Source organism: Coffea arabica, chromosome 2e (genome assembly GCF_036785885.1).
Source record: "Coffea arabica cultivar ET-39 chromosome 2e, Coffea Arabica ET-39 HiFi, whole genome shotgun sequence".
Classification (NCBI taxonomy): Eukaryota; Viridiplantae; Streptophyta; class Magnoliopsida; order Gentianales; family Rubiaceae; genus Coffea; species Coffea arabica.
In genome coordinates, this window is record NC_092313.1 from 58,880,419 (window position 1) to 58,903,448 (window position 23,030).

Consider the following 23,030-nt stretch of genomic DNA (forward strand, 5'->3'; position numbering starts at 1 on the left):
AAATTGGTAGTTCATTTTAAAAGTACTTATGATCTCACCCCACATAGGGAAAGGAGATTTGAGAATTTTCAATAATAACAAAGATGCTAAATTTTTTTGGAAGAGACATGAAGTATTAAAAAGAAAGAAACAGAGAAAAGCGCATCTATCTCCTAAAAGTTAGGGGGCTTTTTATTCTATCATTAATATCTAACCTTTAGCATTGGCAAAAAGAAAAAAAACAAAGAAAAAAACAAAGAAAAAGCAAAAAGCAAAAAGCAAAAAAAAAAAAGAAGAAAAGATAAAAAAGAAAGTGTTGGGAAAAAGAAAAGAAAAAAAAAAGAGAAAATATCAAAATCCCTCCAATGATTGATGATAAAAGTCGAAATGGAGTACAAGATCTTTGAACCCAAAACTGGGGCAATTTTGGAAGGAATGCGATCTTAAGTGCAGCATCATTGAAAATTTTATTTCTTTTAACTATAGTTTTCAAACCACATTACAAGTTCATAAAGTCCATTGCTAACTTATCTTTCATGACAATTTGAAATAAGGATCACGTCTCTAAAAGATCTACCAATCACTCATGATCATAAGGTCATAACCGGTTTCCATATATTTAGTTTTCTCTTCTACCCATATATTACAAGGTTAGAGAGTTTATATGTTGACTGAGTTTTTATAAGAAATAAGGGTGAAAAACTATTTGCTTTCACCACAATGTGATATTGGATGGATTAGATGCAATCTAGGTACAAAAGTAAGACAGATCTTGACATACTATCTTTAAATATCATTTCTTTTAGCTACCCGAAAATTAGGAATAATACCCACTTGATTGGTCCTGAAAGATGAGCTAACGAGAAATGGTGATCTTTTTCCCTAAACGTTGATCCTAAGTGAGAAAGGAATCTATTGCAATTTGGTCCTGTTCTAAGAGGTTCATCATAGAGTCTTCTATATGAGTTTAGGCATGACATTTTTCTTAACTTAGTTTCTTTTTCATTTGAAGAATATAATTTCTATTTTACACCAATGCACATTGCATGTTAACATGTGATTATTTTCTAAATTTTAGGAAGTATTGTTTTCTTGTTTTTGTCAAATAAATAGAAGGTCATCCAAATAAAAATTTTTGCAATTAAAAGACCCAAATTAGGGCAAATTTTTGTAATACATTTGTGGGATTTCGCCAAAGAGTCAAGTATACCTTAGAATCTATTGTTCAAAATTTGACTTCAATAAGACCGCTCCTTTCATGAGTAGTAATTGCATTATTTTTCGAAATAAAGTAAGAAATTTTCTGTGAAAATTCAAGTGCAAGTCATGTTTTGGTAAATTCCATCTGTGCAGGTGTTTATGGTTGAAATCGAGAAAGAAATAGAGGTCAAAATCTTGCAAATTTTAAGGTCAATCACAAATAAAAAGGGGCAATAATACTACATCGCAAAGTGGAGGATTGGCTTATCCATTTAGAATGAGTACATACGTCAAAAAAAAGAGGGGGGAAAAGAGAAATCCAGTTAGAATTAAATTGGAGCAATTTTTTAGTTTTTATCAGCCCTACACTAGGGCAAATTTTGAAAAATGCATTTTCAAAATTATTTCAAACCTGTTATATGATCTGCTTTCCAGCAATAACCTTTCTTATTATGACCTTCATCTTTTGCAATATTTTGAGGAAAATTTTATTAATCAAATGACAAATAATGTAAACACACCTTTACCAATTTTGCAAAGCAAGGATTGTCTTACTAATACTATCAATCTTGAAATAAATTTCTGAATTGATAGATGCTGTCATTAAGATTGTTCATTAGGTGAAAACCCGAAAAGACGCCTTTTTAAAAAAATAAACAAAAAAAAGAGAAGAGAATATTTTGTAAACAACATTCTGGGCCGTGCATTTCATTTTCTTATAGCAATCTAGGTTTTGCATTTTATTCCAGCATTTTTTAAAATATTTCTAGTTCTTGTTTGTTCCTTCTAATTCAGTGGCATGGATGTTACAATTTTATTTTCTCAAGATTAGTAATTTACATTTTTATTTCCCCCACTAGTCATTTGGGTTTGGATCTGATCCCACTAGCAATATAGATTTGGGACGCATTTTCATTTTTATCGTTATTTATTTAGGTTCGAGTTTTATCCCACTAATATGTTATTTAGTTGGGATTGAATTTTATCCCACCAATCTGATATTTAATTGGGTTCAAATTTTATTTCACTAATCTATTATTTATTTGAGATCGAATTTTATTCCATCAATCTGTCATTTAATTAGATTCGAATTTTATCCTACCAATCTATTATTTTATTAGATTCGAATTTTATCCCACCAATCTGTTATTTATTTTGGTTCGAATTTATTCCACCCATCTGTTATTTAATTGGACTCGAGTTTTATCCTATCAATATGTTATTTAATTGGGATCGAATTTTATCTCACCAATCTCTTATTTAATTGTTTTCGGATTTTATCCCATCAATATGTTATTTATTTGGATTCAGATTTTATTCCACCAATCTGTTATTTAATTGAATTCGGATTTTATCCCACCAATCTATTATTTAATTGGATTTAAATTTTATCCCACCAATCTGTTATTTAATTGAGTTTGATTTTTATCCCACTTATCTGTTATTTAATTGGATTCGAATTTTATCCTACCAATCTATTAGTTGTCTAGGTTTGGGTTTAATCCCACTAACTATCTAGACCTGAAGTGCATTTTCATTTATCTCACTAGTTATTTGAATTTGGGTCTAATCCCACTAGCCATCTAGATTTGAGGTGTATTTTCATTTATTCCGTTAGTTGTCTGGGTTTGGGTTTCATTCCACCAGTTATTTAGACCTGACGTACATTTTCAAATTATTTCTCTAGTTGTCTGGGTTTGGATCTAATCCCACCAACTATCTAGGCCTGAGGTACATTTTCAGTACTTTTCCACTAGTTGTTTGGGTTTGAATTGGATCCCACCGATCAATCTAGTTTTAAAATAATTTTTCAGATTTTCACTAGTTGTTTGGGTTTGGGTTAGATCCCATCAATCAATCTAGTTTTAAAATGATTTTTCAAAATTTCGCTAATTGTTTGGATATGGGTTGGATTCCACCAATCAATTTAGCTTTTAAGATGACTTTTCACTTTTCCGCTAGTTGTTTGCGTTTTGATTTAATCCCACCGACGATTGGCATTTGAAAACATATTTCAATCTTCTTATTAGTTGTTTGGGTCTGAGTTTAATCCCATCAATGGATATCAACTCGCAATTTAATACATGTATTCTCTTATTATTTATTCTACTTATTTTCTTTTTGATTTTTTTGATTTTATTTTGTTTCCAGCACGAACTTCGTTCAACCTCGTATTTAGACTACGTCTGATGCGACAGGAGCCGTAAATAAATCCATGCATATTTTAATCTTGTTTAAAATATTTACTTTTGTTTGTTTTGATACAGTTATAGTCGAAGGAGACAGGCAAGTAATTTGGTGTCTATGTCTTTGTCCTGATTTTTTTCGAAACTTAGACAAAGAGTGGTAAGTTGTAGACACCAAATTTTTCTTAATTTCAAGTGTACCATTTTTCACTTAAATTGTTTGAATAATTATTTTAATTTTTATTTTATAGGTTTCTGCAAAAAAAAAAAAAAAGAAAATCAAAAGAAAAATGGATGCTCAAAATTGAAAATTTATTGTACAAAATTTTTTTTTGTTTTGTGTTTCAAACCCAATAGAAGAAAATCCAAACCTAACCACAAAGCCTACCAAAAAATCTACACAAAATTCAAACAAAACCCAACCAAAAACCGTAACTAGACTTTTTTCATTCTTTCTTTCTACCCAAGGTTTGGTTGGTACAAGGACAACTCATCATCCAAATTTTATCCTTTAACACCTGCCAAAAATGGATCAAAGGGAGGGAAATGAGACATATAATCCTAATTTATCCTAACAATCAATTCTAAATTTTAGAATTTTTTGTCCCATAAATTCTTAACCCCTGAAACCTCTCTCGACTTCTGGGAATTTTTTCAAGACTGCAGACAACTCACTAAGAGAAAAGAAAAACTCTCTCGGCTCTCCCTTTATTCACACTCACACAACACAACACACCAACACAAACACACGCATCACTCAATTCTTTTTCTCTCCTGGCTCTCACGCACACCCATCTTCGGAGCAAAGAAAGGTGAAAGAAGGAAGTAAAGACAGCAAGCGAATAAATGGTTGAAACTTAAGGATTTCTCCAAAATTTTAACCAAGGAACTACAATTTTCATTGAGGTATTTTCTAACTTTTTAAAGCACATTAAGTGTATGTTTTGTTGCTTATTTTTCTCTTGCTCTTGCAGGTTTTGGTTGTTGTTGTGCTGTCTGGACATCGGGCAAATCATAGAACAAGATTAAGAAAAGAAAAATGGGTTTTGTGTATGCATGTTAAGTGTTTGAAAAAATGTCTAAATGAGTAAATTCAATGTACATATTTTGCTAAAATAGTTGGTTATAGCTAGAATAAGGCCTGAAAAATATTTTGTTCTTCTAAATTTTTGAGTTTTTAGCCTAGAAAGCAAGAAACAAGTTTTTTTTTTTTTTAAAGTTGAGACTGCTTTGCTTTCATTCATCATTTTCCTTACTGTTTGTTGTTAAATTGAACATGCAGTAGCGTTGTAGATTTTGTAAGGGTTGTTTTGCTATATTTTGCATGAGCTTTAGTGAAGATTTGAGGGATTTTTAAAAAATAAAACTCTGCTGTAAATTGCTCTTTTGAGCACTTTTTGTTCATATTTTGTAAAAACTAAGGTCAGAAACGGATTCTACGCGAAAAATCGAGTGGGGGGTTGTATTTTCGTGAAATTTTTCGATCGGAGAGGCCGGCCGCCGGTGGTTCGCCGCCGCTGCCGTCGGCTACTGAAACTTCAATACACCGGAGAGGAAGAAGAAGGAGAGGGAAGAATAAGAAGAAAAAGAGGGAAAGAAAAAAAAACATTGTGTTGGTTTCATTATTTCTGGTGGGCTTGTGTTTATTTATCGTTGGGCTTGTGGCTGGGTTTTAGAGTTAAATCCAAAGTTTCCATTCTTATTTAATTTGTCTAAATTTTCTTTGGGATTGTTTGTTTTTTGTGGATTAGCTTGCGTTTTTCGTTTAGACTAGAGTGGTGCGGCCCAACTGCTTTAAAATGGCCCAAAATGGTTTTGTATGTAATTAGAAATGAATTTTGTAATTTGACCCTTTATCTTTCGAGTAATTTCATTGTGACTCTAAAATTTTAGATTTCTTTTACTAGGTCCTTAATTTAATTGCATTTTGATCTCTAAACTTTATTTTTATTTAATTTTGACCCCTAATGTTTGAGAATTGTAATTTAACCTCAAAACTTTTTAATTTTTGCAATTTAGTCCCTATTCGTTCTTGATTTCTCAATTACAATTGCTTTTTTTCTTTAATTGTTAATTGTGTTTCATTAAAATACATTTAATTTATAATTTTTGGTTTTTTTTTAATGTTTTTTTACATTTTTTCACAATAAAAGGGGAATATAGTATATGTTTAAATTTTTTTTTGAAAATTGTCAATTAAATTGGTGCATTGACCTGTTTGTTAATTTTTGAAAAAGTGACAATTTCTATCCTTCCCACTTAGCCATTATTTCAAGGGAGGTACCCTCTATTATTCTTTAAACTCTTTTATGTGCTCCTATATTTTTTCATGTGTGATTGCATGTTTGTATGTGTTTTTTCTTTTATTTACTCATTTTATTCATTTTAAACCTTTATTTATTTTATTTAATTTGGATGTTTGTTTGAAAACTTTTAAATGTCAAATTGTAATAAGTAGGTTGTATCCTTTTGCCCAAGAAATATATTTATTTTTTTTAACAAACGATAACATTTTATAAATATTAACACTTGATAGTACAAGAGCTAATTGCAAAAAGGGGCAACTACCCCCATATCTTTTCTAGCTAAACCAGATAGCCATGTTGGGAATGAACCTTCCCACTCAATATTTCTAATTGACTTGATTGCAAATTGAGCCATTGCATGGCTGCAACCATTAGCAGTTCTGGGTACAAAAGAGAAATTGCAACTGTCAAAGCTCTTCTTCAGGATATCAATGTCTTCCAGGATTGTTTGTAGTGTGCAATCCTGAACATTGTCCGTATTGATAAGGCTCACAACATTTTTGCAGTCAGATTGGACTTCTATGTTTGTCCATCCTGCACCTTGAGCCATTTCCAGCGCACCTCTGATTGCTAGTGTTTCCTCAGTGGCTGCTTCCCCTCTCCTCCTCTCAGTGATTCCCTTAGCTTTCACTATCTCCCCAAGCCAGTTCCTCGTGATAATCCCCAATCCTGTTCTGACCATTTGAGCTGAAATTGCTGCATCCGTATTGATCCTCATTATTCCTTCCTTAGGTGGCTCCCACCTTTGCTGAATCCGTCCTTCCATTTCCAGGGGTGCATTTGCTCGTGTGTCTGACTCATTCGCTGCATCATACTCGATCCATTCCTGTTGAGCTTTGTCTACTATCATCTTTGCATCCACATTCTCAGTCTGGAATGTCATTTTGTTTCTAGCTTTCCAAAGTTGCCATAAGATGTTAACCGTGAGCCTGATTTTGTCTACCCCTTGTGTTTCCCTTGTGTTTCCCAAGAAATATATTTAGATAGGTGATATAATAGATAGATTTTATATTTTATCAAAAATGTAATTAGTTAAATAAATATAATAGATAGGTTTATTATTTTTAAAATTCCCCTTTTAGATTGTAGTTAGGGCTTCTAATGTAATAGTCAGATTTTATTTGTTTGCATGTTTGTGAGTTTATTTGCTTGCATGTCTACTTGCTTTTTTTTTTTTTTTTTTTTTCAGGTTTTGCATTTAAATATCATGTCTATGTACTATGTGATCTATGTACTCTCTGTGTTTATCTGTTTTAATTATGTTTTATATGTTTTATTTAGGGCAAAAAACCTCAGCGGCCATTAAACTATTGGCGGGATCATGTTTTGACCATCGAACTATTTTTTGTCAATAATTGGCTACTAAACAACTTAATCAATAAATTCGTCACCATTTAATCGATAATTGCTTTTAATCTATGAAATTAGCTATACACGTGGCAAAATGGAAGGACAATTTTGTCCAACAACTATGCGACCTTCTTCTCCCCTGAATTTCTTTCCTCAAACAAGCTCTGGACTTCATACATGAAATTGGTTGGCTCCTCCGTAGAAGTAAGTTGAAGTTTAGATTGGGTCTTCAAGATCCCAACTTGGATACATTTCCTTTCCAGCGTTTCAGATGGCTTATAGAGTTCTCAGTCGAACATGACTGGTGTGCAGTGGTCAAGATGCTTTTGAATGTTCTGGTCAACAAACTCATGGGTGAAGAAAAGTGTGAGAACCCCGAAAAAAAAAAAATATATATATATATATATATATATATATACATATATTCATGCATATTTCACTTGCACTTTGACTCTTTAATAAATTCTAGCATTATTTCTACTTGTCTTTAAATAAGTGCGTAAAAACAATTTTTATGTGATAAATAATATAATTGTGCCAAAATATTAAAGTACTTGGTTTTGTCAAGATAAATTAATATTTCTTGATGTAGATTATTTATTACCTTAATATTAATTCCTTGAATGTCGATAGTTAATTTTAAGTGTTAATAATGTTAAGTGCCATCGGAAGCCTTAGAATTAAGATGGAATCGATTCTAGGTCAAAACCCTTTATACTTACACTTAGGACGTTAAAATCTCGATAATTGAATTTTTGCGAGGTTAGTATACTAGTAAGTGGTCAAATTTCATTTGGGGTAAATTTTCGGAATTAGATTACGAATGAGGACTTAAGTGAAAATTCGGACAAGATGTGAAAAGATTTAATTAGCCTTCTTCCATCTCGAATTAACCAGGCATGTATTATTTTCATTTTCGCCGTTAGAATTATTAAATACTAATTCATAGATTAATTAAACGTTTAAACTTAAAACGTATAAAACAAACTGTACGAACCAAATAAAAACATGGGGTATACCGTAACTGGTATGAATTAAATATATTTTAGTGCTAAGCTACTTGTTTTATTGATTTCCTAAAAATTAAATGTGTGAGAATTTATGAGATTAAGGAGATAGAAATAAGATTAGGAGTTAACAAGTGAGTTAAGGAAAAATTTCAGTATGGTAAAATAAATGATATAATGTTAAAGGACTAAACTAACCTTTCACTCTAGCAAATTCACCATGCGACCAGTGGACTATGGATTGAGTGGAAAGCTTAGGAATCATCAAACCACTAATTGAAGAAGCCTTGTGTTCCTACCTTGATATTAACGGCTGAGGGGAAATAAAAGAAAGAAAACAGAGAGCAAAGTTTCACTCCATCTTCATACCCAAAGCCGTGAGAAAGAATGAGAGAGAGAACTCTGCAATTTTTTCTTAGGCTGCAACAACCGAGAGAAAGGAAATGCTCTGCCATTTTGGACTTCAACCGAGAGCAAAACCAAGAGAGGAAACAAATAGGAGTCGGCTGTTCCATTTGATAGCAGAAACCGTGAGGAGCAAAAGAGAGAAACAGAGTGTGAAGCTTTCTTCCTCCTCCAACCACAAAACCCAATTTCGGACAATCCTTATAACTTCATCACCCTCGGCCGAATGAAAAACCTTCTCCATTTCAACACACAACCTCTCAAGCACTCAAACTCCTCCCAACCATGCACCATTCCCTCTGTTTCATCTCGTCTCAACCACAAGAACCCCCACCTCGTCATCATCGACGAGAGAGAGAGTGAGGGAGCCGCACCTTGCATCTGAGAGGAAAGAAAAGAAACTCGCGAGCTTTTCGTTTCTGTTTCGGCCGCAAGTGAGGGAAGAAAGGGAAAGCCGTGCGTGAACTCCATCTGTTTCTTCGACCTCCACCAACTGAAAACCAGTTCATCAGCTCCAGCCTCAACACCATCACAGCCGCAACCACTGCAACCAGGAACACCACCTCCAGTCGCGTGAGAACCGAGAGAGGGAGAAAAGTTCAGCTCTGTCGCGTGGGTAAGCTTTACTGTGAGGTAATTCCTGAGCTAGAATAAGTTGATTAGTAATAGATTGAGCCATATATGGACATGCATGTTGAGCAGTGCGGTTGGATGATGAAACTGAATCATGAGAAAATCTGATTTGGAAGACATGGCTCGGCCGAGAGCTTGATTAGGAAACGCAACTTCTAATTTGCTTTATTGTGATGATCTGAGCTTGTAATTGTGATTAACCAACTAAAAACTAAGTGTTTAAGCCTTGCATGCAGCTCAATGGCTCGGTTAAGCAAGAAAAGGGATAATGAAACAGAAATCCGATGCATGCAACCTCATCCGAGGCTAGCTGGACCAATTTCTGGAATTATGGATGAATATTGTTGTTGCCGAACTGATTTTTGGACTGGAAATGATAGCTAATTAGTTCAGTAGCTGTGCATGTGAGAGTTGAGTGCAAAATACAAGGTTTTATCCGAAGGGAAAATTTAAATTGTGATTGAGCAAATGCTGGAAAATTTTTTGATTTTGCCGAGAACTAATTAGGAATAATGCAGCTGTACTTGGTTTAATCTGGATGTTCTAAGCTTATAACTGTGATTAGCTAGTTATTAATAAGATAACTAAACTCTGCATGCAGTTGATTGGTTGGTTTAAAACAGAAAATAAAAAAATAAAAGGAAATCTGTTACATGCATGTTCATCCGAAACTAGCTGCACAGAATTGCTGGATTTTGGGGTTTGCAGCTGTGGTTTAAAGTTAATTTTGAATTGGAAATGTTAATTAGCTAGATAAGTTTTTGCATGACAAATTTGAGTACTTAAAACATTGATTTAGTCGATGAAAATTTTGATCTAAGATTAATGAGGTGCTGGAAAATGTTGTGAAATCCGAGAAGGGTGAGCTGGAAATTTTAATTGGGTTCTGGAATTTTTCCTTGGAGTATAATGGTTTTGAAATGCATGAAAAATGTGTATTTTAAGCTGTGTAAGTTGTTTAGCTACAAAACATTTGATATTTTGGAGGATTTAATAAAAAATGTTGAAGTGTAGACCTGGAAAATTTTCAAGCGAGTTGATAGAGGTAGTAAAGGAATTTTCCAGTCTTCTTTTGGCGAATTTTAGTTCTAAAAATGCTGTTTCGAGCTGTAAAATATCTTATGTTCATTGATGTAACCCTTGGCCATTTGAATGATTTTATATAAGTGTTAAAGTTTGATGAAATTAAACTGCTGGAATTGCTTGGAGGCCTTATGTTTATTTTGATTAAGTTGAGATGTGATATGAGCTTGCCAAAACCAAGAGCTAATGATTGACGAAACCTTGGTCATTTGATTTATTTTTGATCAGAAATGAACCTGTTGAAACCCAGGGCTAATGATTGACGAAGCCCTAGTGATATTACTGTTTGAAATGTGAGTTTGCTATATTGACAAATTTGAAATATTACGTGCTTGTGAATCGAAATCGTAAGAAATCTGTTTTGGTCCTGTGAACTTGAGAAAGTTTTAAGCAAGGTATTTAAATATATCTTCGCCTAGTATCGAACGATAAAACTTGGTATTGTACGTTAACATTAGTAATTCTTGTGTAGGGATTTTCTAAACTTTGCCGACTCGATATTTCATCCTTTAGCTTAAACTAGCCTTATTATTTTTAGAAAATGATTTCACTAGTTTCTAAGACCCTAAGTCTTGTTTTACTTCCTTTTCTTTCCTTAAAATTTGTCCCAGGCTAGTTGTTCTAGAGGAAAACTTGCTCGGCAAGATAACGTATTCCAGTAAAGTAGCTCTAGTTGCACCTTTAGAAAGAAAAGTATTTTGAAGAAAGCCATATGAAACATTTTTCTACTTTTACTAATTTTAATCTTAAGTGGATTGTCGAATTATTTCGAGAAAATAAACTATTTATATACTAGAGAATCTTTTATATTTATAAACCTAGAACTTGAATAGAAAACTTATAGTTCATAAAACTTGGTTTTCTAGGATTGAGCGAGGACGCGGTGTTTGATTCCCAGCTTGACTTGTGATTTCACTCTTGGTGAGTGTCCCTGCTTGTTCTACGCCTACTTGATTAAAGTGCTTTCTTGACTTGATATGTGATAATCGGAAAATGGTTTTTCTGATCCATCGAAGTGGGCAGTGTGTAGTTTATCGCATTAGTTCTTTCGAGTGGTGACTTGCTTGAAATCTTTTCGTGAAATATCTTGCTTGCACTTGCTAAGCATTGAGTAGGGGAATGTACCACACCTGAGGGTGGGAGGGCCTCTTATCCTATCTCAAGTGCTAAAACCTTGGAATACTTGCTAAGTACTGAGTAGGGGAATGTACCACACCTGAGGGTGGGAGGGCCTCTTATCCTATCTCAAGTACTAAATCACCAGGCAGGGGAATGTACCACACCTTAAGGGTGAGAGGGCCTCTTATCCTGACCTGGTAATCACGTGTTGGACATAACGTCGCTGGATGAATTTCTCGACCAGTCTATAAAAATGAAGTGTTAGACGTAAAGTCGTTGGGTGATTCCCTCGACCAGTCTAAGGTATACTCGAGTACTACCGCTCTCATCTATCTTGTCGTACGGGCTCGGAGCTGGGGTATGATCAGTGGCCGGAGTTAAGTAAAATAAGGAGTTCTACATGGACCGTAAGTAGTGAGAGTTGACGGAGGGTCAACTACGGTAAATTTTGATCAAGCGCGGAAAAATGGCTCCTGAGAGCCCTCGTATCCTACTTTGTACTGTTATGCGCTTTCCTAGTTGTTTACTTCAGTTGAAATCAATACGTGTTAGTTGTTTTATTTAATTGCATGTTTTGGGGCACCACTGAGCTTTAGCTCACGCCACGTTCATTTGTTTTCCTTGACAGGTCTTGACGTTTGAGAAATCTGAGCCTACTTATATTTGCTTATGAATGTATTTGAACCTTGTGACTTTGGTTTGCAGTTCATAATGTAATTCGAATAAAACAATGTACTTTTGTCTTGGGTTACCACTTGAAGCTGGAAAAGTGTAAACCCTGGAATTGTTATTTGGCTTGTACTAATGTATTTGGATTGTATGTTTTTGTTGCCTAGTTTGTAACGCGTGAGGTATTTAAGAGTCGACGATTGGCTATCTTAAAAATGCTGTTATCTTTGAAGTTAATGAGGATTTAGTTATCAGTCTATTTGGAAGGAAACGGTGTTGTAATAGCTTAGGTTATTCTTCGGAAGGATTTAGGCTAGATTGCTTGCGTGAGTCCTGGCGAGAGCTAGGCAGACGGCCCGCCAACCCTCTGGTTCGCCTTAGGGAGAAGTGGGGTCGCCACAAAAAGCGCTCTTCAATTGAAGATGCACTGCTGGAAAATGGGTTGCTCCATAGAACTGTTCGATGAAATTGTAGGTCCATGGTTGAAGTACTCCAAAGATATCAGAATGCGGGAGAGGAACTAGAAGGAGAGAGTCAGCCCGGATCGGGATGCGCGCTAAGCTTACCCACAAGAAATGAGTGGCCATGCTCATAGGTCGGGGAAGGCTGATATTCTTTCTTCTGCCCAGTTCCCAGACTGGAGAATTGTTTTGGATGCTTTTCGCGTGGCCGGACTGTCGCGTGGCCGGATCACCTGAATGAGGGGCTACTCTTTCTGCCTCTCGCATCGGGTCACAGTCCCGCTTATAGCCTTGTCCCTGCCCTAGGTAAGTCCAATCTGCTATGTATTTAGACCGATGTCAAAGGCCCTGGGGGCTTGACTCCTCTGCACATAGCAGCCGGATGTGACGGAGCTAAGCAAGTGCTGGATGCATTAACTGATAATCTTGGACTGGTACGGCTCTTCTTAATATGCATACTGTTATTAGCGGAACATTACTTTTGGAAATGGAAAAATAGTGCTCAGATCCATGTGGAAAAATACGGCCTTCCTAATATCTTTGATTTGTGGTTGAAGATTTGGGGCTCCCAATTGAGTCCATATTTTTTCCTCCACATAATGTTCCATTCGGTGATTGTTTGAGGAAAGAAATTCAGGGGAGAAGAAGGTCGCATAGTTGCTGGACAAAATTGCCCTCGGGCATTGTCACGTATAATGCTAATTTCAGAACTTAAGAGCAATTAACGACGAAATGATCACGGGTTTACGGATTAAATTGTTTAGTGGCCAATTATTGACAAAAAATAGTTCGATGGCCAAAACATGATCCCGCCAATAGTTTAATAACCGCTGAGGTTTTTTGCCATTTTATTTATTTATAATGAGTGCATGACGTCACAACGCTAGTCTAACACTAGTTGTGGCTTTTCTCCCCGATTTTTCACTAGTCCAACGTTAGTGAGAACTTATAGAAATGGGTTAGTTTAGTGCTAGACCCTTTAGGCCATCGATATGCTAGATTCATGCTTTGGTGTGACATTTATTGCATCTCATGCATTTTTTTTCTATTTTTAGGTTTTTTTCATTTACGTGATATTTTTCCTACTATTATTTCCTTACCCTCTATATGTTTGGATCATATCATTTAGAATTGCATCTCATTTTAAGAAATTAGAAGTAAGTTAGTTTATTTGCTTGATTAGGTTAGAAGAGTCACCTTTCGAACATGGAAAATGGGCGAGTATGACTTTCTAACCTTAATATGCTATTACCCCTCTATAAAAAAGAAAATTATGTCACGGATTTTAGTCTCTCATATCCGTTATGTTGCATTCTCCTCTTTTAGACCATGTGTCGCGCCCCACTTTTTGATGTGGTGTGAAAGTAGTGTGTGAGATGTGTATGTGAGTGTGTGTGAGAATGAAGATAAAAGGCCGTGGGACTTGAAAATGCGACGATTTGGCCAAACAAAGTTCAAAAAGGGTTTTTGAAAGGAAAATGGAGTCGCCACTTGGTATAGTGTTAGGGTGTACCAAGTCACCCAAAAAGTGATTTTTGGAAAGTAAAACCCTTTTAAAAGAACTTTTAGGTCTACGTAACCAAAGAAAGGGATCGGGGATCACGTTTGATAAGGGAGAAGGCAAAGGCAAAGCCTAAAGGGATTGGATCCCTCCCCTCGTGAATAGTGTCCCTAATAGGGTAAGACAGACTCTACCCTAGGTAAACTATCATGGATGCATGAGGCTGGGGCTCACTAATGCATCTAGATTCGATAGGTTTTAGGTCCCCGAGCCTTCAGACTTGGAAACCAAGGGTCATCAATCCCAAGGTTCTTCGTCGGTTCGAGCGATTCCCCAGACATTGCTACGCACACATCGTGTCACGGCTACATGTCATGAGTGAATCTATCAAAAATCCTCAACCTTCGACTAAAAGCTAAAGGCTATGAACCCAAAGCTTAGAATGGAAGATTGAGTGACCCCTCGGATCATGCTACGCACACATCGTGTCGCGCTCACACGTCCAAGTGAGTCGCCTAAAATCCTAATAGGGTGGAGTGGCGTGACAAGCCACTAAAATAAAAATAAAGGAGAGATAAATAATTAAAGCGTATGCACGTATGCTAGTGCTCGTTTGGAGGGGAGGGATCGAGAACCAACGCGAGGCTCTAGGGTAATGTCCCCCCACCCAAATGCAATGCAAAGCGCGAGATAAAACAAGTACAACATACATCCAAACAACCAATCATACATACGTGAGTGAGGGAATAGCTTGATACGCGTGCGAGGCAAAAAGTCCTAAAAATGGAAAATGCAACCCTAATATCCAAATGCTATGCATAAAAAGGATAGAAAAAAGGAAAAGAATAGCTAAATCAAATGCTTGGACCCTCTTAGGAAATCCCCAGTGGAGTCGCCAACTGTCGCGCCCCACTTTTTGATGTGGTGTGAAAGTAGTGTGTGAGATATGTATGTGAGCGTGTGTGAGAATGAAGATAAAAGGCCATGGGACTTGAAAATGCGACGATTTGGCCAAACAAAGTTCAAAAAGGGTTTTTGAATGGAAAATGGAGTCGCCACTTGGTATAGAGTTAGGGTGTACCAAGTTACCCAAAAAGTGATTTTTGGAAAGTAAAACCCTTTTAAAAGAACTTTTAGGTCTACGTAACCAAAGAAAGGGATCGGGGATCACGTTTGATAAGGGAGAAGGCAAAGGCAAAGCCTAAGGCACTCCCTTACCCTAGCCAAAGCTAGTTGCGTGACTTAGCCCTTCTTTTCCCAATTTTTCTACCCAAAGTATGTGTTGCATGTTGGACATGACTAATGGATGCTAAAAAAAATGCAATCCTAAATCTAAAATGTCTCTTATGAAGCTTTTTGGTCCCAACCACATGAGTTGTGGTGGCCAATAAGGAAGGTCCTCATAGAGGTCACGGGTAATGCAAATGAAGACCCAAATATGAGCGCAAGTGTGAAAAATGTAAGAGGAATGCAAAATAAGATAGAAATACAAATGTAAGTGCAAGTGTGCAAATGTAAGAAAAGTGCAATGTGTGCAAATGTAAGAAAAATGCAATGTGTGCAAATGTAAGAAAAATGCAATATGTGCAAATGTAAGAAAAGTGCATGTGTGCCAATTGAGAAAATGAGGGTGTTTGTGTGCAAGTGGATGAAAATATGGTATAAATAGTAGTAAATGCATATAAGTGCAATTGGGTGCAATTTGTGAGGTAGAAAATAAATGAGTGATAGGGAAAGAAGAGAAATGTAGACATGGCATGTGGAGTGAGAAAAATATAAGTAGTGAGAAAATGTGGATAAAGAAAGTGAGGAAGTGATATGATAAAAAATGAGAGTGTATGAACCTAGAGGAATGCATCAAGTCGGGTACGGGAATGACTTCTAACTTCATGATTTTAATTTTTCCTTTGATTAGAAGGAAGAACTAGCGTGCTAAGGCTATTTTGTAGCCACACTCGCTCGTTTCTCTTACCAAAAGGTGACTCTCAAACAAATGTACCCTATAACTAACATGAGAATGCAAAAACCTAAAATGAAGGGGAAAGGATTGGAGGAGCATGCCAAATGCTAGGAAACTAAGAAAAATGTATGAAATGTAGTGAAACATGCAAGTATGTACTAACGAGAGGCGACGGCCTATTGGGTCTAGCATTGGACTAGCCCTTTTCTAAAATTCTCTCACAAGCATTGGACTTGCGAGAGCTCGAGGGAAAAGACCATGGCCAGCGTTGGACTAGCCACGGTGACGCATTCATCCATCACATTCATCTATGACTATAGAAAGCAAGTAGACATGCCAATCACCTATAAACACGTAGCACATAACACTTAGCATGCTCGACTAAATGCAAGAGCCTAATGAAGCAAATTAACACGTAGCAACAAGAGCAGGCAATCAAGCTAATGAACCTATTACATTGGCTAGCTAAAACAAATGGGGAAAGGGAGAAAAGTGAATAAAAATGCTCTCCGAGCCCTATCTATTACAAGCCAAGAGGTGTACACATACCCCATAAATAAATAAAAGAATGACTTAATAAAAGCAAAAGTAAATGAAATGAATTAAAAAAAAACAAGGAAAGCAAAGTAGACATGCAATTCTCACTTAGCACGTTGGATCACATAGGGGAGAGACAAAAAAGATAAAAGAAGTTATACCTCCCTTGAGTTGATGCCCTAACGAAGTGAAATCACTAATTTACCCTCCAAAACAATAAAATGGTCAGGGTACCAATTTAATTGAGAAAAATTAAAAGAAAGGTGCAAATACAAAGCTCAATTGACCATAAAGCCCCTAAAATCATGAATTAATTGCAATTGAAACAAAGCGTAGTAGTTAATTGAAACAAACAAGCAATGAAGTTGTAAAATCAAAACTACCAAGGACCAAATTGAGGAAATTATTCAATCGATTGGGTCATAGCATCATTAGTTAGAAACTAAAGGGTCAAAGTGCAATTATCGAAAGATTTTCATGCAAGAACATGCAAATGCTTCAAACCACCGAACCAAGCTTTCTTTGTTTCTGCAAAAACTCTCGACAGCTACTAAGAAAACTCTGCAGCCAAACTAGCCAGCAGCTTTCATTTTTCAAGCAAGGATCTTAGCCTCAAAACACAACTTAGAACAGAAACAAATTCAACCGAACATCAAAACTTTGATCTAAACAAAAAGCCTACTAGAGCTTAGCACCTAAACATACAAGCAAAAGCTCAGCATTGCGGGCTGCTTTGAGAAAGACAAAGGCGAAGAGAATCATCAAAGAACAAAACATGATCAAACTGTGGAACAAGCTCAGCAAACCAGCGGCGAAAAGGTTCGTGAGTTCATGCATCTTCTCAACAGGAACTTCTCTTTCTTTCGCTGGTTTCTTGAGCTGCAACTTCTGGGTTTGAAAGCAATCATTTCCATCTAAACGCTACTAACGACTCAACCAATCAACAGCTTGGGACAAAATAACAAATTCACCAAGCATGCTCACCACTTTGTGACCCCAAAAACTGAAAATGTCATAGAAGGAAAAAACATGCGAAATATGGAAATTTCTGCAACTTTCCTGCTGCAACCTTGCGGCTCAAACAACACGGAGCTGAAGTAACTAAAACTTCAAGCTTGCAAAACAATGGCAGTGTTATGGCCTGCTGTGATACCACACTTTGCTACAATAAATTGCAGCAAACGCGCACAAGGGCATCACCATCCAACAACAAACAGACCCAAAAGCATAATCAAGCCAAACCAGAACCCCAGCTACCCGGAAATCAATTTAATAACATAGCTGCAACAAACCGAGAGTTTCGAAATTATTGTAACAGATTTTTATGCACATTATCTCAACCCAACACAATCTTAACCCAAGCAACAAGATCTTCAAGGATGCAAATCAGAAACTTTGACAACCAAAATATCTCATGCAACCTACCCCAGCCTCTGATGCTTCAAACATGCAAACGAAAGAAAGCTATGAAACTAGCAACTTGGACTCACTCATGGGTTCCTTTCTGTACAATTTCAGCTTCCATATGTGCAGGAAGACAGCCATGAACGCTACCATTTAATGGAAGATGCAACTAAATTCAAACTATGGGACTGCTAAGCTATTCAGAACACAACTCACCGCATACGAATCATACATATTCAATTCACGACAGGAAAAACCACACAAAAGTTAACAACTTTTGGTTCACAAGTTTTCGGCCATACAGATTCCAAGACAATAGATTTCCCATGAACATAAAACAGAAGAGACGAGATGCTAAGTAACGAAAACAGACATCTGAAAAAGATTCAGGGAATCCACGCTTAGAAAACTTCAAAAATCTGAACTTTTAAAAGGAAACTTGAATTTAAAGGGAAAGGGTAGCTCACAATGCTTTCTTTCAAGCCTTTTGCGGTGAGGGTTTGCAGGTGGTGGTGGTGGATTCTGATGGTAGCAGCGGCATCAGCAACCCATCGCCGAGACCTTCGATTCTTGGTGGTTCTTTACTTTGGTTTGGCTTGGACCAAAATCCCTCAAGCTCTCCCCAGAATCTCTTGGTTTTTCCCCTCGGCTCTCTCACTCACCCTCTTTTCGGAAGCTCTCCCCCCAGCTCTCTTTTCCCCTTGCTCAACCTAGCCGTCATCCAACCTCTATCTGGTTTCTGTTTTTCAATCCCCCAAAGACCTAGTCTTTTCTTTCTGTTTTGCCGCCCCTTTTCTTCTTTATCTGACACTCTCTCTCGGCCGCTGTTTTCTCTATTCCCTCAACCTCCCCCAGCTGTCACCAAAAAGCTCTCTCAAACCTCTCCGTAGCTTTTTTTTTTTGCCATTTTTCCTTTCGGTCTCCCTCTTGTTTTTCTTTTTCGCCGTCACCGAACCCCCCTCTTGCTCCCTTGCGGCTGTTTTCCTTTTAAAGGCACCCCCAGATTCCTAAACCTACCATCCAATGGTTTCTAAACCACCCCAGCTTGACGCCTCTCTCCTGGTCATCCGATGGCTATTGTGTCCGGAAGGTTCCGAATGTTTGGAAAGCTCAGAAACCGTGGAAATTGCTATCTTTCATATATTCACTGCATTGCATGGTTTTTTTTTCTTTTTTTTTTTTCAGAACCTCTTAAACTGCCCAAAACCCGCTATCGGGTTTCCTCCTTTTTTTTTGATATCAATGAACTAAATAAATAAAGAAAAATAACAATTTAAAATAAATTCAGATAAAATGAACAAAACTATGGATAAAAGATAAAAACAAAATGCTAATAATTTTTCTTCTTTTCTTTCTTTTTTCCCGAAAAATTCTATGCAAAATGACTTAAAAAAAATAAAAGACTAAAAGTAAATAAAAACTAACATAAAAAATAAAAAAAAATAATAGCAAATAAAAATACATTAAAAATTTGGTGTCTACAGTTTGCCCCTCTTTGTCTGAGTTTTGGAAAAACTTGAGACAAAGAAGTAGACACCAAATGCTTACCTGTGTCATTCGGTTGCCACTACTCGGAGGACTGACCTAAACAAGGAATTTTAAATATGGGACTGGCCCGAATAAAATCTAAAATCATGGGACTGACCCGAATAAAATTTAAAATCATGGGACTGACCCGAATAAAATTTAAAATCATGGGACTGGCCCGAATAAAATTAAAATCGTGGGACTGACCCGAACAAAATTAAAATCATGGGACTGGCCCGAACAAGAAAATTTAAAATCGTGGGACTGACCCGAATAAAATTAAAATCATGGGACTGACCCGAATAAACTTAAAATCATGGGACTGACCCGAATAAAACTTAAAATCATGGGACTGACCCGAATAAAACTTAAATCATGGGACTGACCCGAACAAACTTAAAATCATGGGACTGACCCGAATACAACTTAAATCATGGGACTGACCCGAACAAAATTAAAATCATGGGACTGACCTGAATAAAATAAAATCATGGGACTGACCCGAATAAAATTTAAAATCATGGGACTGACCCGAATAAAACTTAAAATCATGGGACTGACCCGAATAAAACTTAAATCATGGGACTGACCCGAACAAGCTTAAAATCATGGGACTGACCCGAATAAAACTTAAATCATGGGACTGACCCGAACAAAATTAAAATCATGGGACTGACCCGAATAAAATAAAATCATGGGACTGACCCGAATAAAAACATCATGGGACTGACCCGAATAAAATTTAAAATCATGGGACTGACCCGAACAAAATTAAATCATGGGACTGACCCGAATAAAATTAAAATCATAGGACTGACCCGAATAAAACTTAAAATCATGGGACTGACCCGAACAATCTTAAAATCATGATACACACTAGTGAGACTGACCCACGGCTAGTGGCAGTGTAAAAGAAATGCTGGTATGTATGAAGAGACTGTGTAAGACTTGTTCGAAAAATTATCCGAAAATTTGCCCCAATGTGATGAATTGGTCAGTGGGATTAAACCCGAGGCTGCCTTAGTTGGTGGTACAAAATCTAAGCCCAACGTGAACTTTGTGATGGTCAGCAGGAAAAGACCCAGTCCTGCCATCTAAATTGGTCGGTCAGCGGGATAGCACCCGAGCCTGCCGGAGATAGAATAAAACACACACGTTAGTGAGATAAACTCGATGCTAACGGTGGTGGAATGAAACGCACACGTTAGTGAGATAGACTCGATGCTAACGGTGGTGGAATAAAAACGCACACATTAGTGAGATAGACTCGATGCTAACGGTGGTAGAATGAAACACACACGTTAGTGAGATAAACTCGATGCTAACGGTGGTGAAATGAAACGCACACGTTAGTGAGATAGACTCGATGCTAACGGTGGTGGAATAGAAACGCACACGTTAGTGACATAGACTCGATGCTAACGGTGGTTGAATGAAACACACGCGTTAGTGAGATAGACTCGATGCTAACGGTGGTGGAATGAAACGCACGCGTTAGTGAGATAGACTCGATGCTAACGGTGGTTGAATGAAACGCACGCGTTAGTGAGATAGACTCGATGCTAACGGTGGTAGGATGTCAGTGAATTAAATGTGATTGTCAAGAAAGGGAAATGGAAGGGTGCGCGGCGAGCGCTGAAATTTCATCAACAAGAAATTGAAATTTGTCAAGGAACAAGAAATTAATTTCAAGTTTGATTTTTGAGAATTTTTCGAGAATAATTTGCCCCGGTTTCTACCGATTATTGCGCAACTGATCAATTGATTTGCATTATGGCATGGTTGCTCCTCCTTGAGTCCTTGATTCGTAAGATTCTAACTTACGCTCCTTCGTCGATTTCAGCCATGGATACCTGCACAGGGGGTTTGCCAAAGTACAACATGCACTTTATTTTAAAATATTGCAACTGCTACCCATGGAAAAAGCAGTGTGATTGATTTTGAAAGTCTTGCTTGACTCTTTGACGAAATCCTCAAGTGGATTATAAAAAATTTGCCCCAGTGTGGGCTTATTTTGCGAAATCTTGCAAATAAAAATTTTGCCCCAGTGTGGGCCCATTTGATTGCAAAAATTGATTTGGATGCCTTTCCATTTATTTGAACAAAGTAAGAAACTGTGTTTCCTATATAATGTGAAGAAAATTGAACGTCTTGCTTAACTCATACAGGAAATTTCATGATGAATTTCTCAAAATAATGCCAAATTACAGAAGATTTCTTCCTCACCTTTAGCATCTGTGTTTTGGGTAATGGGTCACCACTTCCAGTTGGCTCATCTTCAAGACCAATCAAGTGATTTTGTTTCTAATTTTGAGGTGACTAAAAAATGGGAGGTTAGGATCTGTCTGATTCTTGTGCCCACTGGTATGTAATCTATTCAACATCACATCTTAGTGAAAGCAAATAGTATGTCACCCCTATTTCTTAAGAAAATTTAGTCAACATATAAGCTTTAAGCTTGCAACAAATGGGTAGAAACGATAGCTAAACATGTGAAAACTGGTTATACCCTTATGATCATGGGCGATTGATGGATTTCTTATGAGCATAATCCTCACTTTGGGTTGTCATGAAGGAATAAGTCAACGATGGACTTTTATGGGGTTGTAATGTGGCTTGAAGACGATAGTTAAAGAAATAATTTTCAAGGACATTGCACCAAAGATCGTATTTTTCCAAAACTGCCCCTATTTTGAACTCAAAGATCTCAGACTTTGTTTGCATTTTTCTCATCATTCACCAGGGGTTTAAGAGTCGATTTTTTTTTTCTTTTTCTTTTCTTGCTTTGTTTTTTCGCTTTCCTTTTCTTTTCCTCGACCTGGTGGGTTTTCTCATGGTGAGTAGCGTCAACCCCATACTCAAGCAATTCAGAAATACAGCTAAAATTTTTCGGCATCAGAAATTTTCTTGACAGGGCCATTGCAAAGAACAGAAGTCAGGACTTTTGGCTTTTGTAATGGGGTCAGGTGGGGTGCTTAGAAAAGTTAAGGCTTGAAAGCAGATTTCAAAAGTGGTTTAAAGAATCTGAGATCGCATTGTTGCGCCAACCCTATTTTAGGGTTAAATCAGAATTTGCCCCAGCTTATGCTCAATTGAGGCTTTTCTCTTTCATTTTCTTTCTTTTTTTTGATTTTTCGGCCTTTTGCCATTCTTTGAAACTTTCACAAAATTTGCCCCAGTTTATTTTTGAACTGAGGTTCTCTTTTCTTCTTTTGCTTTTGATTTTGTTGCATTATCACTTTTCGCTTCTTGAGACTTTTCCCTTTTCAACTCAAACTTGACCCAGTGTGGGGTTTGCGATTATCAGGGGTTGCCAAATGAAGTGTTTTATTCTGAAGGCTCAAAAGGGATAACTAGGGATAAAATGTTTGATTGGAAAAGAAGAGGGCCTGACTTTTATTCCGTTCCTTACAATAACTCTGAGAGGAAACTTTCGTTAATGCGAAATTTCTTACATGTATCTGAATTAACTGACTGAGGAAGACCCTTGCTCATCCATATCTATGAAACATAGGCGGTCCGTGCGGACAAATCTCTTCCTTTTCTTCTTCCAAAATTGAAGCCTAGATAGATTCAAATTTTCCTAAATTGCGGTTCTCTCCCTTTTTAGTTTTAGCATTTTTGTTTTTTCTTCATTTTTGGAAAACTCTCCAATCTCCTTCCCCAATGCGGGGTACGATCGTAAGTGCTTTGAAAAGAACCA

The 23,030-nt window shown here is 36.8% G+C and overlaps 1 protein-coding gene and 1 long non-coding RNA gene across 2 annotated transcripts; one reads left to right on the forward strand and one right to left on the reverse strand.

Moving 5' to 3' along the window:
• Positions 1–4,078: 4,078 nt before the first annotated feature.
• LOC113729723 (uncharacterized) lies at positions 4,079–4,659 on the forward strand. Its single transcript, XR_003458191.2, has 2 exons — positions 4,079–4,271; positions 4,340–4,659. It is a non-coding gene; the product is annotated as an uncharacterized lncRNA (long non-coding RNA).
• Positions 4,660–5,909: 1,250 nt separating this feature from the next.
• LOC140036361 (uncharacterized) lies at positions 5,910–6,554 on the reverse strand. The gene has a single exon (XM_072077740.1). It carries the CDS (start codon positions 6,552–6,554, stop codon positions 5,910–5,912), a length of 645 nt encoding a protein of 214 aa, XP_071933841.1.
• Between the last annotated feature and the right edge of the window lie 16,476 nt (positions 6,555–23,030).

Bases quoted from the DNA above. Each gene is read 5' to 3' on its own strand.
- LOC140036361 (XM_072077740.1), bottom strand. From the start codon at position 6,554: ATGACATTCCAGACTGAGAATGTGGATGCAAAGATGATAGTAGACAAA.